Genomic DNA, 21,624 nt, shown 5'->3' on the forward strand with positions numbered 1-21,624 from the left:
TTCTGGTGATTTTACAAGTGCTGTCTTCACACAAAGGCCTCCCATAGAGATGCCAGCCCATTCCCAAGTACCGTGACCAAACCGTGGTGCACCGACTGAACGGTGTGGCTGTGAGGATTTAATAGTGCAGGTGTAGTAACCAAGCCACGTGGGTGCTTCGATCAAATCTTACCTGTTCGCTGATATCTGGTGGCACTGAATGCCACAGGGGTCGTGGCACCGTGTTGGTGGTACAGGCTCACAGACAGGTACACCGTGAGTGACTACGGGCTTACCGAGCTGCACACACACACACCGGCTGGGTTACACAGGTATGTCAACCTGCCGCACACACACGGCCTCACGCAGCCCCGGGGCAGCCTGAACCGCTCTGGTTTTGGGGAGCAAGCCCCGTTCCCAGATCTCTAGGCACAGACACCGGTGCCGTGCCGCGCCATCCCGAGCGCGGCCCCTGGGCCCCTCACAGCCGCCGGACTACATCTCCCAGGATGCAGCGCCGCGCCGGTATCTTTAACGCCCCCTGGCGGCAGCACAGGGCGCTCCACAGGCGCGGCGGGCGGGCTGAGGCGAGCGGAGCCCGGGCGGCGTCGAGCGGGGCGAGGGGCGCGGGCTGGAGCCGCTGCCCACCGGCCCCAGAGCCGGGAAGGGCTGCGGGAAGGGTTAGTGCGAGCTCGCTTGTGCGAGGAGCCGCGCCGCAACCATGGGGAACCGCGGGATGGAGGATCTCATCCCGCTGGTCAACCGGCTGCAGGACGCCTTCGCCGCCATCGGGCAGAACGCCAACCTCGACCTGCCGCAGATCGCCGTGGTGGGGGGGCAGAGCGCCGGCAAGAGCTCCGTGTTAGAGAATTTCGTCGGGAGGTGAGCGGGGGTCGTCCCCGGGGGCGCGGGCAGAGCTGCCGCATGGCCAGCGCGGTGCGGGGACAGCGCCGCGGGGTCTGTGGGCAGCGCGGTGCGGGAGCAGCGCGGGCAGAGGCTCCGCACGGGCAGCGCGGTGCGGGCAGGGGCGCAGGGACAGCCCGGGCAGAGCCGCCGCACGGGCAGCGCGGTGCGGGCAGGGGCGCAGGGACAGCGCGGGCAGAGCCGCCGCACGGGCAGCGCGGTGCGGGCACTCTGAGCGCGGTGCGGGGACAGCGCTCCGCTCGCAGCTCCTCGGCTCGGCGCGTGTGTGGTGCGCGGGCAGCGCTGCAGGACGCCCGGGCGCTGCGGTGCAGGGGTACGGGGAGGCGCGGGAGGGAGAGTGAGGAAGGGAGGGCTCCCCGCCTGGGGGCATTCCGCAGCGGGGTCCCCGCCACTGCCGCACCTTGGCGGCCGGTGGGAGCCCCCCCTTGTCCTGGCTGTTACATAACGGAGGGGGCTGAAGTGGCTGTGGGGGCTGGCCCCATCCATCCCCTGCTCGGTGCGGGGCTCAGAGATGGATGTTGTCGCTGCGGGGGGGTGATGCGGAGGGTGTTTAAGTTTAATCTGCTCTGTCCCCCTCCCCCAGCCCAGGCTCGCAGTCCTCCATAGCGGATGCCATGTCAGGAGCCGCGGGGAGGCTATAGGAAGGACGGGGTTACAGCTCTCCTATATGCTCAAATCCCCGGGTGCTACCATTTTGTGATAGGCAATATACTGATGCCTTCCCTTCATGTGACCTTCGCATTCATCATCTGCAACTTGAGTAAATTGCAGATCGCGCTGCTTGAGTATCTGCTCCAGTGCAGACACACAACACCTGGGGGGGGGGGGGGGGGTGTTCCTCACCTTTTTCCTGGCCTTGTTAATTAATTGTATTAAGTTATATACGGGTTTTAGTTATCAAGGTGGGTTTTTTTATGCTATGAGGAGCACGCAGCTTTCTGGTGACTTGCCTTGAAAGCAATGACTGCTGATACCTGGTCAGATGCTTGCGTGGGTTTTTCTCTTTCAGCAAACTGCATTTGTGACAACATCTATTGGATCTCGTTCCCCCACCCCCACTTTTTCTTTTAAGCTGTTTGCTGTTGGGTGGCTTATGGAGCTTTGCCACTGTCAGAAGGGTCTGTGGTGTGGATTAACTGCTTGTTTAGCTGCAAGTAGCCTCAAATTCTGGACCTGTGCAAGGGTATCTTTGAGCAGTGAGTGTAGGGTATGCTGGTATAGTAGGAGAAAAGCACAGGGGTTGTATCTGGTACAAAGAAAGCATGGTCAAAATATTTTTTTTTTAATTTCTGCCATAGATCAAAGAGTTTTGAAAAAATAAGAATATAAAATGTAAAGAGTTTGGCATCTTATCTAGCCAACTTCCAAAGGTCCATTCAATGTATCCCCCAGAGATGCTGGGATCATGCCAGCAGGACATTGCAGAAACACATTTACTGAGTCTCAGGTCATAGTCCAATATCCACTTGTTTGTCCATAGTCACAGAAAAAAAAGAAAAATTCCCGCCACCCAAGTGAAAAACTTGTTGGGCTGTAGCTTTCTAAGAAGGGGGAAATGGATCTTCTGACATATTTGAGCAAAACAGGTTCACCTGTTGGCTCTGCTATTTTCATGCTTTCTAGGTACTGGCAGCCAAACCTCTTAAATCCTTTTTAGAGGATCTGTGCAGGCAGTGCTGCAGTGGTGTCGTAGATAATGTAGGGCTGCTGGGCCAGAGGAGGATTTGTTGAAGGAAGGACAGTCGGTGTATTGGGGTACACTTCTCCTCTCCTTTAGACCAAGGGGATATACTAATCCTTGGTGCATCTCCACTGGTACCAATTTATAGCTGGGGATTTTGTCTGCTTGGTGGAAAAGATATGAATTAAATTATTTTCTGTCTCTTTCTGATGACTGCTGTCACAGAAGAACTTATGACCTCACTGTGTCCCATCAGCTGTCTCTCTAGCAGCAAGTTACAGTGCTGTGGCTTTTAGAAAATGAAATAATTAAGGGTCCCCTGAGCATGAGCTGAGAGCTGTCTGTAGAAAAGCATTTAGAGGAAATAATTGGAGGGGAAATGGAAAATGTCAGTGTGAAGAGGTCTTTCTCCATTTGATACCCCTGAATGCTAGCTAGTTTAGACTTGGTAACTTGAGACCTCTTACCACAGAATGTATGTGTATATGCTGCAAAGCCCAATCCTGTTAAAATAGTGTTGAGGCCCTGCTGTAATGTATAGTCTCTTTTCTTGCTGTGTGGGTATTGGAAACCATGATAAAGAGCTATGGAAATAGTACCCAGAATAAGCATGGCTCTTCAGTGTGATTGTGATAAGGGCTATTTTCTTGTCTGAGCAGTCATAAGAAGAAATTGTTGTAGACCTACTGTGTACAAATACAATTATTGCTGTAGTGTGGACATGGCATATGTCACTGTTCCAGCTTGATACCAGGATGGTGGTGCAGCTATTGCTCAGCAGCTGCTTGCTGTGAATGTGAGTGCTGATGGCTTTCTCTCTGAGTGGATGGAAATCTGTGCAAGAACAAATGCTGATGTGCATGATGCAGACACTTCAGGAGAGGGGCTGGAGGCCCTGCCAGTGCTGATTTCCCTGCTCAGGACCTGCAGTGCTCCTTTCAAATTGTCATCAATTTGACATACGTTCATCAACTTTCATACGTTCCCTGACAGGACAGTACACTTGCCCCTTGCCAGATCTGTGCTGTGGCTGTGCAGGGCTTCAGTCCAGGGCTGATGAAGGCATCTTGCAGTAGCACTGAGTCCCACACTCAGTGGAAACCTACAAGCAGGGAGGAATGATACTGCCTGCAGTCAGTGTTTACTTACATGTCTTACCAAACAAACATTTTTTTTTTTCCTCCTGAATTCGATGGCTTACTAGTTGCTGCTAATTGCATTTTCAGTGACACTTACTCTGCTGTTAACAGATTATCCAACAGTGTAGAGCTTGTATTTATAATACCAGATGTCAGTGTGGCTGCTCTGTGTGCTTTTGCTGCTGGAGTCTCAGCATAGTGACTTGGATACCGGCTGGTGGTGATAAAATCTGGAGAAACAAGAAGCCATGTAGAAGCCAGACAGGTGACACATCTATCCACAGACTGGTTTATCCTGGGCCCCAGAACTGGAAGGAAGGTTAATCGGGTGAGCTCCAGGCATTTCCTGTTGGTGTGGCTATAAGCTTGTAGGATAACTCAGGTTGGAAGGGACCTCAGGGATCATTTAGTCCGTTCTTAAGGTGTTGTTACTTCCCTGCTGCCTCCTATTCTAAATAAATATGTCTTGGAGCAGGCACCTGTACCAGCAAAATTAGTCTGATAAAAAGAACAAAGCATGTGGTGTGTGCTAATTTGACTTGAGAGCCCAAATGACTGAGGAGGTTGTACGAGACAGCCCACAAGGCTGTTTGTATAATCATCCATGTTCACTCTTACTTTACCATGTGAAAATAACGAATATGTTTTCATTAAATCCTATGATCTCAGAGCACTGTTACACAGATCTTTTGATTTCTGGGAGTATTACTGTTATCTGTGCTTTACAAACAGGAAAATTGAAAGCACTGGGCTGTGTTCAGCTAGTTCCCAGAATGTCTGTGCCTTGTGGTGTTGCTGTCTGATCCAAGGCAGGGTGCTGCTCAGCCCTGCTGGGACAGCTGCGTTGCTCTTCATGGGGGAAACAAGGCACCTCTGACTTCTCTAGAACAGATGGTTTCAGGGGGCTGCTGAGGAGGCAGTGACTAAGGGCTGGGAACAGTGGGTGGAAGGACTTGAATGGAGATGAAACCATCTTGTTTATGATCAAGGGACCTAAGCAGTTCCAAAGTTGTGGGAAGTGAATCAGTGTTTATTTGACCCCAGACCTGAGCTGGAATCTGGTACCCCACAAGCATCTTCTCTTGGAAGCTATGCACCCAAAATAGGGGTTCTTAGCAGTCTGTCACCAGGCTCTGATGGTATATGCTGGATTCCCTGATGTTTTTGTGTTGCCTGGAAGGAATCAGGAGAAAGGTGTGGGCCTAAACTCAACCACGTTGGGCTAACCTTGCCTTTCTTAAAACACTGAAATTTCCACATGGGTAAAAGAGCAGGGAAAATGCAGCACTGCAATGCCTGTGGCAGTGGAAAGGCTGAATACTCATTAGGCATAGCTGCAGTAATTGCTGTGACAAAATCAGGCATGGGCCTGGCAGCAAATTTCTCTTTGCCTGTTTCCCATACTGGTGATGCAAAGCTAGATCCTGAAGCCGCAGGGTTTAGTTTGGCTTCAGGTATAACTTTGAGGAGCAACTTATTACCTTCCACAGCCATTTAGCGATAAATACACCCCTGAGATATGATGAGGGAATGCCTTCCTTGATAATACACACTTCACTTTGTTAAGGAAAGCTTCCCCAGCAAAATACCTTCAGAGACCATCAGCAGTATTTAGCAGATAGGTAGAAATGAAGGATCCTAAAGAGATACATGAAGAGATCAAGATAGTTGGCCTGTTCCTGCAGGAAAACAGTTTTGTTGATGAACTTTGTACTTTTAAGTTGCTCAGGCTTCTGCTGCATTATGTGCTTTATGAGCTTGAGTGTTGAGGACTGAGTGTTCAAATCTTGTACAAGTCATAGCTACACTATGTATAGATTGGGGATGTCTGTTGTACTGGGCAATGCCAAGCATCACTGCAGTACTTCAGGAGCAGATTTAAGTTTAAACAAGAAGATACATGCACGACATGTGCTTTGGCCACAAAAGAGGGTTTTAAGTGTGCTTCTAAATTTTTGAGGGTTCTGATTTGAGATGTGTGCTGGCAGAGAGATGATTAATTGCAAATCATGGCCCTTTAACTGTTGTATGATAAATACATCTGTGAGCCAGTCAGATCCTGTTGTGTATTTGCAGCTTAAAAACACAGGCACTGCTTGTGAACTGACTTATTTAGGGTTGCAGTGGATGGTGCAAGAGCTAGGGGTAGGATTCTGCCGCTTAGAGAAATAAATTATGGTCAGGTAAGTCCTTCAAATGGCAGCCAGTCTTTGGTCTCTAGTGAAGAAAATACCTGTTTTCATCTTGGATTAACTGGGGAAGGAAGAAAATATGGATCATTGGGGGAAAATGAGTAATGTGTGGCAGCAGACCCCAAGATAAAATAATTTCACCTAAGAGAAATCTGTAGAGCTCTGGGCAAACACTTGTGGGAGGAAGAATGCTAGAAGAAGATACATAATTAAGTTATAACATAACATAACATGGATGGCTGTGAGGGAAAAACCCATGAATCTCAGTATTCATAGATGCAGCAGCAGTGTCTGCATATGTTTGTTGTCAGCTTGTTTTAGTCCTATCAGGGTTGGCTCAAATAAGTACAAGTCTAATATTTTTTCTACTTCCTGCAGCAGTAACATGTTCTCTGCAGATCTTGTTAGCTGTATCTTTCAGCTTCACTCTTCAGTGATGATCTCGTGCTTCTAGTAACTGCCCACTAGCCTTATATTCTCTAGAAGAAGGGATCTTCATGGCATGTTTCAGATCATATCAGAATTTACCTAGGGAATGGAAACCAGCTGCACTCCAGTAGGGAAACTGGTGCTCAGTGTTGTGCAAGTTGATGTTTGGACCTACTGGTGTGTGAAAATGACATGTTGCCTTGTCATTGCTGGAATTCGTCACCTGATAGCTGACAGATCAGGGATGCTACATTTCCTTGTGTGGACTCTTCCTTCTTAGCATGGTAATCTTCAAGTTGAGAGTCTTAGAACTTCTTGAGTTTTTTTGATTAGTCCTTACTATATTTTGAGATAAGTAAATGTGGAATTTTTTGTTTCCTCTGTAAACAGGATGCAGTGATACAAGGCTGTAGAGGGAACAGAACCAGTGGGGAAAAGAGTCAGAAGTTCCCAAAAGCTAAACTGGCAGCTGCTCCTGTTTTTTTAAACTTAGTGTGCAGTCAAAAAACCTAAATAAAACCAGGTAAAGCAAAGATGACCTACTGTTTTTAAAGAGTACTGATTGTTTTCAGGAGCCATTCAATACCTATCTGGGAATACCAAGCCAAGTCCTTGACCCTGACTTTTCCAGATGCTTGGAGCAGGCAGAACTCTGCTACACTTAAACAGAAAGAGTGGGAGTCTGTCTGCAACACCTCCTATCTGAGGCAGCTTCTGAAAAATGTTATTCTAAGGCAGGAAGTTAATCCCCTTCCTGATCTGGTGAATTCCTGAATGTCCCTGCTTTGTACTTCAGGTTTGAGTCTGTACAAGCATGAGTAAAAATTCTGAATAAGGTTTTTTGAGGAGTAATGGAAGCAGCTTACAACTTATGCTAAGTTAATCAAGAAAACAGTTCTTGCTGTATTCTAGCTACTGGGGTGAAACTTATTATGATGCCTTGAGCAGTGAATTTATTGGACAAGAGCAAACCCGTGTGTGCTCCACCCCTGTGAGCCAGTATTAGTTTTTTGTTTCAGGCAGTGCATGAGTAGCAAAACCAGAAGAGTTAGTGAAGGGGTGGCAGGCAGTCATCTAGAAGCATATGGTGTTCAGCCTAAGTGCTCAATTGGTAAAATTGGTTCTGAGGTGGCGTCTGTCAAAGGAGATTTACTGATAATATGCAGGGTAAACCTACTTCCTTGATATTCCACTAAAAAAATCACTCCAAAAACTTTTGGTGTAATACTTTTTTCCTTCATGGACTCACAGATCTGTGACCATATGAGTCAGAGTACGTCTAGTTGGGAGGAGAGATGAAATTAAATCTAGTCCAAAATAAAAAAACAACCCAAACCCAGAAGTCTAGTCATGCATGGTGGGAAAAATAGCTTACTAGTGGGACAGTTTCTCATTCTACTTGAAATTTTCTCTTCCTGGCTTCTGACCTGGTTTTGCACATTCTGATAGAGAATGGAATCTCGTGGTTAAGGAATATTGCCTCTTATTATAGGTAAATGGGCAAGTTCAGCCTTGAGGTAGAATTCTGTTCTTTGCTCTGAAGCTAAATTCTTCATGATTAATTTTTATACCTTTTTCTCCATCCTTAAAGGAGAGGCTGTTGGTGTCTCCCATGGCATGTGCGTGTATTTCATTAATGGACACTTGAAATAACACTGGAAAAGGTTAAGCATAAATTGATAAACTGTTTTTCTTAACAATAAATGAAAACTCTGTAAAGATGCACTGCAGTGTCTGTCTGAGCCCTTGCAAAGGCCTGCTTCTCTCTAGAAGTCTTGTGCCAAGAACTTTTAGTTTTTCATGCAGGTTGGTTTGCTCAGTATCTTGCAGGTTACTTAGGTCTGCTCTGCTGAGGTTGGGTGTGGTGCTGGCAGATTTGCCAGCCTTTGGCTGCTGGCATAGATCAGGTGCAGGATTTGAGGAGTCCCAGAAAGCACTGGGAGATGAGAGGCTGCCCTAGATGGCCTGGTAGCACTTGAATTTTTGAACATGGTCTTTCAGGGCAAGGATGGGTAGCACAGTCGTACAGAGGAGTGAGCCCAGGTTTTGTACCTAGGGACTTTGAGCACTTGGATGTTCTGGTTAGGTTTGGAGGTGGTCAGCCTGCAAGCAGGACTAGTTCTGAAAAACAGCAAAAAGTTTTTTCTCTTAATTTATATTTATCTGTGATCCATCTGAAGCACACATCATGCCTATTTTGGGGTGACTTGATGTCACTTGATACTTGACTATAGTAATGCAAACTGGATGTGTTGCTCAGAACTACTATAGATACTGGGTTAGCCACAAAGAGAGGGCTGAGAACATTTCAGTAGTTACTGATGAGCAAGCAAGACTGCATCAAAACACTGTGATGGGCAAATGAGGGCACAGTTTAATGTTAGATATGTGACTCATGGATACTTTGTACTTAGGTCCAGCTGTATTTTCAAAGTCCATTAGTGAATATTTTAATAACAATTGAAAATAAAGTGGCTCCACAGTTTTCTTAAGCTGTTTTATATAGGTGGGTAGACAGGACAATTAAGTTGCTGGTGTTTGCTCCCTTTGTGACCTTCAGGTTTGTCACAGTTCTGAGCCTGATGCTGACTGTAGTAGATAACTGCTTTGCTTTCCTTCAAGACACAGTACAGGAATAATGAGCCCTGAGTCTGAAATCTAACAGTGTCTCTGTTTTCTCCAGAGCATCTGACATGGCAAGTTTTGGCAGACCCAGCTATGACCAAATGGAAGTGAGATGGTCCCTGGTTAGTAGCTTCTTGCAATTCAGCATAACATGCTTTTGGAAGCTTCTTGGAAGCAGACGTTATGCAAGCTCCTCAAGCTGTGTCTTGCTGACTGGAAGCAAACTTGCCAGCTTCTGCCATTTTTCTGCAAGTCTTGTGACTTGTGTGGCTTTTCTTAGAGCCCTGGCCACAGCAATTGAGCGAACAGAAGAGCAGTGTAGCTTTTGTATTGAAAATAGCAATTTCTGACATGGAGGTTTGAGGGTATTTTTTTTCTTGAAAATATGCTGTTTCCCTAAATGCTTCTGGAGACAAGTATAAAGAATCCCAAAACTTTTAAGACCTGCACTGTCATCTCTTCCCTTTCTAAAAATCAGGGCTTAGTCTCAAAACTATAAGCTCTGCTAAAATACTTGTGTTGCAGTTGCAATGAACAATAAATGAGGTTTGGAATGAACCCAGTACCTCACTTGTGACGGAAATGGGAATTGAACTGGAGTCTCTGGGGCTGAAAATACTATTTTAATAATGTATTGCCTCAACAGTCTCCTTTAACTCTCCCTTTCCTGTTTTTTATGGCTTTAGGCTGCATTGTTGCAGCTGTGTGGAAGGGTGAAGAGTTAATACAACCATAACAGACATGGGAAGTGCTAGGCTCCTGTCTGACTGCTCAGACTGTCGTTTTGGGGGTGGGAAACACTCTTGCTGCAAGAGTGGCCAGTGCAGTGTATGTGATGCCTAAGAGAGGACACAGCCAGTGTTAAACTGATACTGCTGTGGATTTTGGCTGCAAAGCCAGGCAGTGCTGCTGTAATGCTGGATAAAAGCTGATCATAAATTGCAGCTGTATTTCAGAGTAGTTTTTCAGCTGCATTCAGACCCTTTCTCGTATCAATAGGCAGAAGTCTACAGAGATGCTGAGCAGTCAGTTCTCAACATCTGCAAATGTTTTCACAGCACAGCTAACTTACCCTGGAGAGCACTAGGAGAAACTACAGTGTTTCCCTTTTTTTTAAAATTGAGAATGGAAATCCAGGGATGGGGGAGGCGATGCTGAATTTCTTAGAACAGGGAAAGAGGTACCTGAAGGCAAAAATCTTAAAGTCTTTGTTCAGTTCCTCCTCTTTGTCTTCCTGCCACTCTTACCTGTGTAAAGGCAGAGTAAGTTACATAGGATCTGGCTCAGGGCACTGACAAATTAACAGACTGTTCCAGCCCCAAGAGCTCTTCCTCATGCAAGTTGTTACAAACCTCTAAAAATGGGGCTTATAATGACTGTCCATTTGCTACCTGCCTTCCAGCACAGAAACAGTTCCCTGTCAGCAGGGGAATATATCTGGTGACCTGTTAGTTCAGAATTAAACCAATAAACAACAAAGCTCTAACCTTCACAGGTTTTATGTTGATACTTAGCTTCACTGACTTGTTTATAATTTTCTCTGAGCTTACACTACTCTGGGTCATGATGGGACCACTTGATTCTAATACATGTTAGGTTTTCTCTCTTTCTGGCTGCTGTGATCTCTTGTATAATCTCTGGCTGTTTCTTAAGCTGATTGTGCTTTTACTTTTAATAGAAGCTCCTCTATGAATAGCTGGGAATTGCCTGAGCATGGTGGTAGCCTTGAGAGGAGATCTGTTGCAGTGGGGTTAAAGCTTTGGGTAAGGAGGAGGTTGGTACGTTCCAAAATGCAGAATACCCTCAGGGATTGGTGCATGACATGTGTCACACTGCAGAGCTGATGCTGCAGCTCCAGCCCTGAAACTCAGGTCACCTCTTCTACATCATGCAGCTCTCAGCAGAGATCCCAGCAATAAACTTCTTCCCTCTGGGCTGTGCTACTTTGATTTGTTCATGTTCCCCTAAGAATTACTCTGCTTATGCCTATTTGTACAAGATGTGTTTGTTATCTCAGGCCTGCAAACTACCAGGCACCCCAAACTCATTTTAGAGAAAGATACCAATTTCCTGAATGAATCTGTATAAACTGTTGAAGGAATGATATTTCAAGAATGTTTACTGCAAAAGAATAAGTGAGTTACTGCATTGGCACTTGATATTTTGCCAGCTTCTGCTTGGACAAAGTTGAACTTGCACTGGACACCTGGAGGGGCAAAAGCAGATGTCTTAGAAATCAGTGTATTGGAGGAGTGGAGATACAAGGGAGAGAAATTTAGTTAAACCCTTTACTTGTGGAAAATAAGGAAAGTAATAGAAGGCTGTAAGACTGTGGTCAGTCCAAGTCGCTATGCCACAGTTCTGCTATCAGAATACTCACTAAATAAGGCAACACCTGTTTTGATTTTCCTTTTTTGTTGTTGAATTTAAGCCCAGCCTTTTTGTCACCTCCCATGGTCACTGCCCAGATTTGACTAGAGCAAAGTGTGCCTTGTGACATGAGAAGTGCTGTTCCACTGGCACACTGGAACCAGACAGGAGGTCAAAAGCTCAACTCTTTTGGGACTATTGATCCAATTTTTGTTCTGGAATAGTGTGAAATGGAGACGTCTTGTGTGGTTTCTTAAGTAGAGTTTAATGCTTCTGACTTTGCAGTAGTGGTGTTTGCCATCTGTCTGCTGGGTCTTCTTCAAGGGCTTTAAGAGGCAGTGCCTCTGCACCATGTTCCCAGCCCGGGTTGATCCTAATAATATCTGGAGCTGCAGAGGTGCAGTGCACAGCAAAGAGCCTGGCACTGATCCTGCATACTTCTCCAGGCAGAGCAGAGATGTAAATTTGCATCCTAAATTCCCTCTGCAGGACAGCTGTGCACTGTGGGCAGTTTGGTCAGGATGCCTGAGTGCAGCATAACTCTGTTACCTTGTGGAATTCTGTCCTTCCTGCCTGGCCTGTTGGAAGGGAAGCAGCCTACCTCCCCATCCACAACACACTCTGCCTCTTACCACTGACCTGAGATAAGCTATTTGGGTACATGCATTCAGCTTTATAAACTCACCATCAATGTGTGGCAACTAACAGCACATCATGGATTGTTGAGGTACCATCCTTCATGCAGCTTCCGTTTGGGTTTGTGTCTCATCAAAGTGACTTTGCCTTTCCCAATGAACTCTTTCAGTTGTCTGTACCCTTTAAGGAATTCAGTCTCTGGGCAGCCTGTCTCCTTTTCTAGCACACAGTGCTGTCTGGGAGTGGAGGAAGTGTCATGCTGCAGTGATGAAATGTGCCTCCAGCTACATTTGTTCTTCTGATGGGTCTTGCAGCAAATACCAGGACTCCAGAGGTGGAGTTTTGACAAGAAATCTAAGGTTATACTTAGCACAAGTATTTGGTATCTTTGAATTTGCCATTGTACCTGGTTTCCTTCTCTGGAGGAGAGCAGGACAAAAAAAGGGGGATAACCCCCTTTTTTATCCAGAGCCTCCATGCAATGAGTAGTGTGAATATTAGTTACTGTGGCACAGTATAATGGTGTCTCTGAACACAGGAGAGCCTCTACTGCTGGGCAGCCTTTAGTCTGGACTCAGCTGCAGCCTGGCTCCAGAGATTAAGACACTGGTGGTGGGAAATAGCAAGGTCAGCCTGCTGCTCGTCAGTCTTAGCATCCATTAATCCTAGGGTGTTATTGTGGCTGTGCTTTCCCATCAGCCATTCCTGTCCCAGAGTTTTAGTGTACAGCGTGTCCTTTTGTTTTCTCACAGCTCAGGTTGCAGGTGCTGAACAGGTCATGTTTTTCAAGGCTGCAGCCTTCTGTTACAGCAGAGCCAGGGGTTGTTGGTAGATTTGTTTGTGCCAAAGCAGAGCAGTGTTGCTGCAGTGTTATGACAAATCAGTGCGGCTTGAAAAAGAGGCAAAGATGCTGGGTCATGGGTTTACCTTTCTGGCCTTCAAAAGACCTGTTTCTTCACTACTGTCATAGGGACTGAACTAATTTGTTGCTCTGGGGTGTTGCTGCTGCCTGGTATTGTCTTCTTGGGGACTGTCTGGAAATTATAGGGAGGTTCTGCAATTACAGGGAGATTTTTGCCAGGGTATATATGCTTTTGAAGTAGCAAAAGGAAAACTTGTTTTTGTGCTATGATGGTGAAAGTTAAGCAAGAAAGACATAAAGGTCTGGTTTACAGTTTCTGGGGTGGAGAATACATCATGCAGTGCAATATTTCTGGTGTTAGTTTTTTTTTTTTTCCACATGAGTAAAACCAGCCTTGTTTCCTTTCTCCTGGGATTGTAATTCTTGAAATCAAAACTGCATTTTCCACAAATGTGTAATCCTTACTGCCACATCCATTCAGGATACACCAGGCTGCTTATTCTCTTTGAGTTCCTGATATTGTCATGCAGAATCAGTGCTGTATTATTCTTTACTGTGAATATCCCAAGGCAGCAAACAAAATCCAGGACTTCATTTTCTATTACTCAGAAGATGCTAGAGGAAGCTGCACAGCAGCAGTGCTGCAGTTTTCTGTTCTCTCCAGCCTCTGCTTCCCCAGCTCTGCAGCCTGGAGTCAATGCGGCATTTGCTATAACGGGCAGTGACTTTTTGAGATCAGGCAGTGCACTGTAGGCTGTACCACTCTCTAAATAATTCTCAACAGTAAAATGCAGAGCTCCAAACAAGAAAATGCCTTTACAGTTTTTTACCTGCAGAAACACAGAGTAAATTGGCTCACAAGTGCACGTGAGGTGCTGGAGTGTTCTGTTTTGATTTCCCATCCGTGTTCTACGTCCTCACGCATTCTGGACTAACCCATCTGCAGAAGATAGCAGGGAGGGAGCTGGCAAATAACTCAACCCTCAAAATGGAGGAGGGGAACAATATTCCTGATAAATTCTCTCACAGCAGAGATGAACTGAAGCAAATGACATTTTGGATGAGATGGTCGGGTTTGTATGCTGGGAGTGCCTCTTGTTTCTCCACCAAACTCTTCACCTGTAACTGTAGACACTTGCTTAAAACCTCAGCAGCTTGGGGCTGATGCCCACCCGTGAGGGATGCAGGAACTGTGTGGACATCAAACTGATTTGTTTCTATGGAAACAGTAGATTTCACCATGTTTTAGGGGAGTAGGAGGGGAATTATCCCCCTGGGCCTGATTCTGGCTCCCAGATTGGATTGGTTGCTGCACAGCAATTGTAGAGCAGCAGCCCATGAAGGGATTATCTATCAGCCAGTGATCACAATTAGGGAGAGAAGCACGTGGCTCCAGTCTGCTCCCATTGTGGGATGCCCAGGGTCACAGAACCTCAATGGCACCTAAAAACAGAGTTTAAACTTGGTTACTCATAGCCCCAAAGGAGGGCTGCATTACAGTGCAGGCAGCTGCACGCAGACTCCTCAGTTGGGATGGCTGAGGGAATGAGCTGTGCTTGTACCTCACCACACCTTTTAGGCAAGAACTGAAAATTATTAGTGGTGTCTACAAAGTCTCTAGCAGTGGCTGAGAGGGAGAGCTTGGATTTCTAGATAGAAAGAAGGCAGACCATGGAAAATTGACAGTAAGGGTAATGCCTGTGTGTGTTTGAACCTTTTCCCAAGGTACTCCCTTGTTTCCTACAAATGTAGGACAGAAGCTGTGTAACTCTCTAATGGGGAGAAATTCTGTCTGCTCAGCTTCTGTCTCCATTTACTGTATATAGGGACTTGCTATATTCCATGTTACATAAACTGAGTTAGGGATGAAGGGCAGAAATTCTAGCAGAAATTCTTGCTTTATGCTTTGTAATGTATCCAGTAAGTCAATTGGATGGGATAATCCTGGTTATGGATTTGCAGGGGTGCATCAGAAGAATGCAGCAATATCTCTGCTTTACTTTCAGGTCATCTAAAAATAAATATACAGACCTTGAAAGTCAGGCCAGATCCTGCTGTAAGTTCTACCAAGCATAAAGCTGGGGTGCACTGGCTTCTTTGGAATTACTGTAGACGTACAGCAGCAGAAATGCCTGGGGCAGACTCTTGGCTATGCCAGTTTAGTCTGCATGCTGGCAGGCCCCCAGGCCATTGACTAGAAGTGTAATGCCTGTGACTTCCTTGGAAGTCTCTTGCCCTGTGGAAGCAGGGCAGCCATGAGGGCTCTGTAGTTGTGCTTCTGATTAACTGGTGTGCAGTGACTCCAGCACAGCCATGACTTGGCATGATGCACACAGCTGTCTTCCAGATTTTGATGTATCCTGAAGCTAGTGGAGTGTGAAACAGAAAAATCAGCCCAAAGGATTCAAATTAAAATAAACAATAGCAAAACTTAGCTTATCCTACTGCTTCCAGGAACCTGCGTGTACATGTCCTCTGTGTACAGGAGAGGGGCTGAGGTGCAGAGAAAGGAGATTTGGAAAGAGTAGATGAGAGAGGCACCAACTGCTATGGATAGCTCCTGGGAACCAGTCTGTGCAGTGACAGATAAGCCAGAAAATCAGAATTTAGTGTGTTTGGGGAGGGGTGGGGGAGAGAGCTGTTTCCAAGCGAGCATTAATTTAAAAGTTGCTGTGTGCCTTCCTTCTGGCTTTAGCAGTGCTACGGAAGGTGCTGCAGGCAGAAGTCTGAACATGGCCACTGACCTTGAAGTACCGGTGATGGGAGAGAGAACATTTCCCCAGGGTGTTCCCTCTCTCAGTGTCTGAGCCCCCTCAGCCCACACTTGGCTCAACAAACACGTTCTAAGTGGGAAAACCATGTTTTTGATTAACACTTCTGATGTTCAAGGCATGTGGGTGCTCCCAGAGGCATGAGAGCACATGAATATGACAATGCCTTCCAGTAACAAAAACCTTTTTCCTGTCCTGTAAGATCTGGGCATTACCAAAAAATTACCCAGACAACAGTACTGGACACTGTCACCTCTGTATATGTACATTAGTGGCCAGTAATTGTGTTGTGTCCCAGGGTGAGGAGACAAGCTGATGATAAAATGACTGAGATGGAAGCTTGAAATTCTACTTCTATCCCTCTATGGCACATCATTTACCCCAAATGTCAGTGAAACAAACCTAACCATTATGCCTGTCCACGAGGAACTGGATTTGATTTGCCAAACTCACTGTGTAGGCTTTCAAACAGCCAGGCATGCAGCTTTCTATGGAGGTGGATTCTCTTGGAGGGGGCAGTCTCCTGAAAGATTTCTTGTCTTCTCAGCAGAGCCTGTGGTGTGGGGTCATTGTGGTTTTTGAAATGTTGAGTTTTGCAATACATATAAGTTTCTGATGTGGCTTTATTTAGTATATATGTTAACTCTATAAATACACTGTATTTTTCTTATTTTTAATGAAGTGAGAGCACAGTGTGGGGAAAAGATACAGGAGAGCTCCAGAACGTGGCATATCCTTGTCAGTGGTGAAAGAGGTGCAGGAAACACAGCAAAGGGGATTCTTGTGGTGAGAATCATGTCAGTTCTGGAGCAGGATGTGGTGTGAACATGTAATACTACTATTGCTACATTTACTTATTACACTGAACTAGCATAGTTGCTGTTCTTTCGTGCTTGAAGACCTCAGTGCCTCAGTCTGCACAAAACCTTGGGCAGAACATCCCTCACTTGCTGGGCCCTGTGCTGCTATCGGGTGCAATTCTGCACAAAGGAATAGAACAGCTTGAGGCAGACTGGGAGAAGGTGCCAACTTCAGAAGTTACTTTCTGCTTTATTCTCTACCCTCTCTGACTCGTGTTTGCAAATTATCCAGTATTATGTTATAAATCTATTCAGCTTATACTGGCACTTGTGTTTTTCCCTGTTTGGGCAGCACCTCTACATTTTCTAGGACGGTCTCTGGGAACTCCCCTTAAGCACAACAAATGTCCACACTTGAGAGGCTGCTCGGTCCTTTTGCTTACTGACTTTGGGAGCTGTACTGGGGAGAAGTGGCCAGGTGTTGGAGAGGTTGTTTGAGGGTCAGAACTATTTAACAAAGCAATTGTAAGTGTTCCAATCCAGCACAATAGTGTTAACCTCCCTCTGCACTATTGTAAATAGAAACTCAAGGTACAAGGCAGTGGGAAGCCTTCTCTTTAATTTTTTGTTTCTTCTAACATGTATATTATGATGACACTCAAGAACTATTGCCTGTCTTTATTTTTCACAATTGTTTTCTTGAATAATGAATCATTGTGCACAATAATATTGCCAGTATACTGGAAAATGGTGTACTTACAATAGATCTTTATATCTATATGTATCCATTGTGTGGCCAGTACCAATTGCATCCTAAGAAGTTACATTATGCTGAGTGTTTATGGAATTGCTCTTGGTCACTGGTGGGACAGGACTAGGCATACTTGTGCTGTGGAGATTGGCTGATAAATAACACAGATTCTCTGGCTTAAAGTTATCTAAAGGTGCTTAATGGAAAAAAAAGCATGGCTTAACTAGGAACAAGACTTACTGTATGATTATGAGTCTGTATGACTGATGTCCAAGCTAGTGATGCAGTATGAAAGGAATATGAAAGCTTAGAGCAGATGAAAACAAAATAGCAGGTTGATGGATGTTTTTGTTCATAATGCACCTGTTTTTAATGCCTGTTGTTCCTCTTGCCTGTCTAGCTTTTTTTTTAGTTGAGAAGTGCTTTGGCTCAGGCAAGAGGAGAGCTCACAGAGCCAACCAAGTTAGCAGGAAACTCTGAATCTGCCCTCTTGGCAACCTGCTGGGTGACAGGGGAAAGAACAAATATGTGCTTGTTCTTGCCCCACACCAAAGTTTTGGAATTGCTTACGCATGTATTTGTATATTGCTTGAAGGATCAGACCAGGAAGGTGCTCCAAGGGCAGTCCTGCATCTTTCTTCCTTGTGGTAGAACTATGTGATGTGTGTTTTGAGGGAGCACCAGGAGTTAGTGACCAAGAAGTACAAAGCTCTTACTGAGCTTGTGAGCTACTTTTGTAGCTACTTTGGTTTTAGAAGTCAATACGATTAATAGTAAATATTTTTAGTGTGTGGTTAATATGCCCCATTGGTGTCAACCTGTGTGTTAAGAATTCATTTTCATGTGCTGAAGTAACATGTTTGAAAATAAAAGTGCTGTGAGATGAAGGGCTGTTCAGAGAAATGCATAAGCTGTCCAGAGAATGCAGCCCATATGAAGATGTGAATGTTGCTGATGGGCACAGTGATGAGAAGAATTATATGTCAAAGATACCAATACCCCTAGATTGGCTTGGGGTTCTTGTAAAGCACTGTGTCATCAAGAGCTAGGGAGGAACTCTTGATCTGGATGTGTGAGAATGATGAACGATCAATTATAAGCCTTGACAGATGAAAATGGTTTGAAGCTTAAGCAGGAGCAGGTCTGAACTGTGTAACCAGACAGTAAAATCCATAGGGACAGAACTGTATTTCTTGTGGTGTATTGGCATAGTGCTTTGTGCAGTGCATTTCTGATTGAATTGCTGTCCCCAGGCACCATCAGAACACAGGAAGCTACAAATACTGGAATTAAAATACAAACAGCCATGTGAAATTATGGAGGCTGTGTGAATTTTAATTTTCTGAAACTAATACAATCCAAGCTGGGGATTAATCACATCCCTTAATACCCTATTTGTCTGTAGATGTTTAATAAGAAATCAAATTGAAATTAAATGATCAGATGCTGGTGTTCCCTTCTGTTCTTTGCAACTACTTTTATGTCTTCATAAACTGCTGTTTTGGCTCTTTAATTGAGGCTTTATGTTCTCTAATGCATTCTAATTCAAGAATCTCAAAAGTCTAGCAAACTATTGACTGCGACAATGCTGTGTTAACTTGACTAGACTAGGCCTAGATTTGTATTTCAGAGCCCTCTACAAACAGCTATCTGAGCCTTCCAACTTCTCTGGAGACAGGGAAAGCAAGCATTTGGTCTGTCTTCCATGTAGAACAAGAGATGGTACCATGGGCTCTATTCTGGTTTTGGCTGCTGAATAGTTCTGTTGCAACTTCAGTGAAGACAATAATCATGCATGGAAAAGCTTTGACTTAAAGTTCTTTCAGAAATACAGGTTGCCGGTGGATGGAGAGGGTGCAAAACTTGAATTTGGTGGAAAGAGGGAATAAATGATGCTCATATTTGCAGTGGAAGAGAATCTATGGAGAAGCAGTTGCAGCCTGAGCTGATGTGTGGGGATGCCGTTCTTGCCCTTCCCTCTTAGGAAGTTGTGGTTATCACTTCTGATATCATAGCTACAGGGTCAGAGAGGTTTGTAAATACCACATTGCTGGAATGAAACAGCACTGTAAATGTTACAGGAATCTCTAAGCCTTAGAGCACAAACCTAAAGCAGTGAGCTGGCACTTCTGGCAAAGCATGAAGGGACAGACTGGCTCATGCAATCACTGGTCTTGTACTTATGAGGATTGAGAGCATTTATTCCAGCAAAGCTGGTGGACCAGGCACAACATGCCCCTAACAGTCACTGAGATGCTCAAAGACTTGTTCCTCCTCCGGAGATCTCAATATCTCATTTGATAGGAAATCATCAGATCAAGTGTTTGACCAAAGGAGTAAACAAGTATTCTTTGGTCTGAGGAAACTGTGTGTGTGTGTGGGGACGCAAATGTGCCCCTACTGCAGGTAGCTAGCTCATCTAAGTATCTTTTAGCAGACAGTCACATTTTCTTCAGTGTTGCAAAAGCGAATAAACACAAGAAACATAACTGAAAGTTTCAGGGTGTGCCTCTTCAAGTAATCCCAAGATTTCCATATGGGTATATATCCTACTTTTTTGATTGCATCTATCTTCGCTTCCTTTCCATTTTATGTTGATTTGTACAAGCAGTTTGTCAATCTCCTTTGTTTTATGAGTAGTCTGGGCAAAGTGTCTTTGGTTGACGAAACTTTTAACTTCTTATCCTCTGTACTGTGCAAGTCATTAAATGAATTCTAAAACTTGTTTGTAGAGCAGAAGTGGTTTTTTTTGGTCACTAATAGCCACTAATAACCTTTTTGTTTCATGGGATTCTAAGTTACCTAATGCAGGAAGGCTTTTTGTATATAGTGTCTGGCTTTAGTTAAAAACTTCAAACAAGCAAACCAACAAAACAATTAAGGAAACCCCAATTCCCAGTGCCCTGATTATAAATGTATTGTTGCATGACATCAAGATTGCTTTAATGTGTTTTCACGGTGTTTGCATTTTGTTTCAGTTTTGCTCTACAGTAACTGCTAGATTGGTTCCCTTCCCTTCAATTTTTTTTTTTACTACATTGCGAATGCAGCTTTCAGCCCAAATCTGCACTCTCATGCAGGTCTGCATATGAAAATAGTAATAAGACTGGAAGGGATGCTGTGATTGTGCTTGCTCCAAGGTAGCTAGTCAAGAACATGTATAAGCACTTCAGAAATGAGCAATGCAAAATACAACAATAAATGCCTTTTCGGGACACTTCCCTGCCTGAACTCTTTCAGCCTGAGACCCATCAAGATCTGCATCCTTGGTTCTTTTTGTTGCCTTGGTTTAAAAGAGATCTGTCTCTGGTCAGACCAAGAATTTGTCTACCTTGATGTTCTCTCTCTGCCTGTTGTTAATAAAAAATAAGTAGGAAATATATAGAAATAAGCAATGTTTTGAGAAATGTAGTTATCTGAGCCTAGTTTTTCAACCTTGATAAAATGCTTGGAATTGCATTGCTAGAACTAATATCTCAATATCTTGATTCAGAATTTTGAGTCAATAGCTAAGAAAGCTACAAGCAAATTAAGTATTTATATTCCCTGAATACAGGTCTGTTTTAGCTGCTACTTCGTGTATTTTCTAGATGAAGCCTAGCCTGGAGGAGTGGCACAGTGTTGTATTCCTGCTTTAAAGCACAGGAAATCAAATGTTGTCGTGCACTTCTGTGTGCTACAAACAAAGCAACAGAAAAAAGACTTTCCAATTCTTACAATAAAAAGTGAAAGGGGAAAAACAGGAGATTGGTGGCCTCAACCTGAGTAACACAATTCAGGCACAGTCATGTATAGTGATGTATGTAATGAGGATTTGGTGTCATGCTGGAGCCTGTCTTGTCTCAGCACTCAAAGCCTTTATAACATTTTATCTCTTCAGACTTACTCCATCTTTCCTCTTCACCCCATGACACTCCCTCAGCCTTGCTCTTTTACATCTCCCCTGCTGGAAATGAATAAGCCAGTTTAACCTCTCTGCATTTGCCTGCCTAGGTCACTTGGCATGTGGTGGTTTTTACCTGGTGTGGTGTGTTCTTGATTCCAGCTTGGTGTTATCACTTTGAGCTTCTCTTTCTGGAGCAATAGCTGTGTGTGTAGCTCTTCCTTCAGGCTCTGAAGTGAACTCAGACTGTCCTGGGCATGTTGTCTGTGCCACACGTGCTCTGTGGTTGTAATTTATTTGCAGCAGCAGTTTGTGCCCCTTGAAAGAGGGGCAGGCAGGACTCTCCCTTCCTGCTCCTTGGCACTCAGCCAGCTCCCTGCAAAATTTACTAATCCCTACTTTTTAGTTTCTGTGATTTGAAAGGCTTAGCTGGAGCAGAAGGAGGAAGGGGTTTTTACAACAGACCGTAGAGAGAAAGTAAATGAAGAATAGGAAATAACATGGATACAATGAGATGATATTGCATCAGTTGTAGGAGTTTTTTTAATAAAGCTTTTTGGCTGTAACTTCTGATAGGAGTCA

General features: G+C 44.7%; 1 protein-coding gene across 3 annotated transcripts in view; it reads left to right on the top strand.

Moving 5' to 3' along the window:
• Positions 1 to 552: 552 nt before the first annotated feature.
• Positions 553 to 21,624, top strand: part of DNM1 (dynamin 1) — a 65,124-nt gene continuing 44,052 nt past the window's right edge. For all 3 annotated transcript variants that reach the window (XM_058853814.1, XM_058853815.1, XM_058853816.1), the window contains exon 1: positions 553 to 861. In XM_058853814.1, the coding sequence (XP_058709797.1) occupies positions 701 to 861 (161 nt within the window). In that variant the 5' untranslated portion in view covers positions 553 to 700. The remainder of the gene's footprint in view (positions 862 to 21,624) is intronic.

The sequence above is a fragment of the Poecile atricapillus genome, chromosome 20, assembly GCF_030490865.1.
Source record: "Poecile atricapillus isolate bPoeAtr1 chromosome 20, bPoeAtr1.hap1, whole genome shotgun sequence".
NCBI lineage: Eukaryota > Metazoa > Chordata > Aves > Passeriformes > Paridae > Poecile > Poecile atricapillus.